General features: G+C 41.8%; 1 protein-coding gene across 1 annotated transcript; it reads right to left on the reverse strand.

Annotated features, from left to right (window-relative positions):
- Nucleotides 1-283: 283 nt before the first annotated feature.
- On the reverse strand, nucleotides 284-1,213 carry LOC310691080 (olfactory receptor 5V1-like; the record flags this gene model as incomplete). Its single annotated transcript, XM_083470679.1, has 1 exon — nucleotides 284-1,213. The coding sequence occupies one exon, from the start codon at nucleotides 1,211-1,213 to the stop codon at nucleotides 284-286; it is 930 nt and encodes a 309-aa protein (XP_083326805.1).
- Nucleotides 1,214-1,874: the final 661 nt, after the last annotated feature.

The following is a 1,874-nucleotide window of genomic DNA, read 5'->3' on the forward strand; positions in this document are numbered from 1 at the left end:
TTTGCCTCCCACCCTCCAGCAGCTCCAGTGTTTGTTGCAACATTATTTAACATGCTTTTACTAGTGAAATTTCTCATATTAAACAGGTTTTAATGAGAATTTCAGTGTGAGGATACAGTTACCCAAAAGACATATATAGAAAATGTGTGTTGTTTAGCTTCAAGGCAATGAGAGATTTACATTAAGAGTGATGGTGTGGCACTATGTAGAATACCCCTAGTATTTCTGATATCAGGCTAGAAGAAATCTGTTCTAATTTTTCAATTCTGAGTTGAGGATTACCTTAGTTTCTGTCTAGCCTCACAAACTTCTTGAATGCCTCTTTTACCTCCTTGTTCCTTAGACTGTAGATAAGGGGGTTGAGAATAGGGGTGATCACTGTGTACAATACTGCTACAATTTTGTCCATGTCAAGGTACATGGATGGAGGTCTAACATAAGTGTAAATGACTGAACTGTAGAAAAGTGTCACCACCATTAAATGAGAGGAGCATGTGGAGAAAGCCTTTTTCTTCCCTTGCACCGATTGGATCTTCAGGATAGAGGAAACAATGTAGATGTAAGAGACTAGAGTCATCAGAAAGCAACCAAAGCCCAAAAAGAGGTCCGTCACCAACATTAGATACTGGTTGAAGGTTGTGTCTGTGCAGGAGAGCTGAAGCAGTGGTGGTAGCTCGCAAAAGAAGTGGTTGATAGTACTGGGTCCACAGAAGGACAAGCGGAGGACAGAGAGTACATGAACATTGGCAAGTAGGATACCAAGCACCCATGTCCCAATCACTAAGTAACTGCAGACTTTCTGGCTCATGATGATGGTGTAGCGCAAAGGTTGGCAGATGGCTACATAGCGGTCAAAAGCCATCACAGCCAACAACAGCAGTTCAGTGGCCAGGAAGATGACAAAGAAATAAGCCTGTGTTAAGCAGCATTGGAAGGAGATGGTCTTTTTCTCATCCATTAAATTCAACAGCATCTGGGGAATGATTGCAGTGATGGTGCAAATGTCCAGGAGGGAGAGGTTGACCAGGAAAAAGTACATAGGAGTGTGAAGTGTGTGACAGACCCTGATCAATGTGATGATAGAAATGTTGCCCACCAGAGCTCCTACATAGGCAGATACAAAGGCCACAAAGAGGGGAAATTGTGCTTGAGAGAAGCCAGAGAAGCCCAGTAAGATGAATTCTGTCACAGACGTTTGATTGTTACCTTCCATTCCTGCATATCCTTTGGATCATACTGAGAGAATTAATTTTAACTGGAAAGGTTTGACAATCAGATTTGTTTCTTTTTAAGAAAGAAGAGCACCTGGCAATGTTAGAAGTCTTCTCCTCTGAGGTACTGCAAAGAAGGAAGACCGTTAAGCTGATTTAACCACAGTTCATTCCTGCACATCTCTACTAAGAAATTAACCTCCACTGAGTTCAACTGGAAAAATCCCACAGCTGAGCATATATAGGATCGTAGCCTTGGACATTCATCAAGCCTCTGGGAGGAGGGACAGCTTTGAGAGTTGTATGGCTCACCATGCAATACCATAGCTCCTCAGCCAATTAGTTTGGAGTAAATGATCACAAACAAGAGTTTCAAAGAACTGCAAAGCAAATAATTATTAGATTAAGTGTGGTGTAGAATTCGAGTGGCATCATGCGATTCACAATTTATGATTACCGTTATGTATTTTGTGAGTCATTCATCTCCATTTCCTCCTTCTTAGTAGGTAAAGAAAATGGAGGGTACCTCATGCAAGTATCGATAACTTTGGCTGTTTACTTTTATTCTTGTCTGCTTGATCCACTATGGTATTCCGTTAAAGGAATCCAGGGCCTGGATCCTGTCCGAAGTCCGCTTGAGGAGCTAGGGCTTTGTAAGGTTTA

This window comes from Podarcis liolepis (assembly GCF_965112155.1).
Source record: "Podarcis liolepis genome assembly, chromosome: 13".
Lineage (NCBI taxonomy): Eukaryota > Metazoa > Chordata > Lepidosauria > Squamata > Lacertidae > Podarcis > Podarcis liolepis.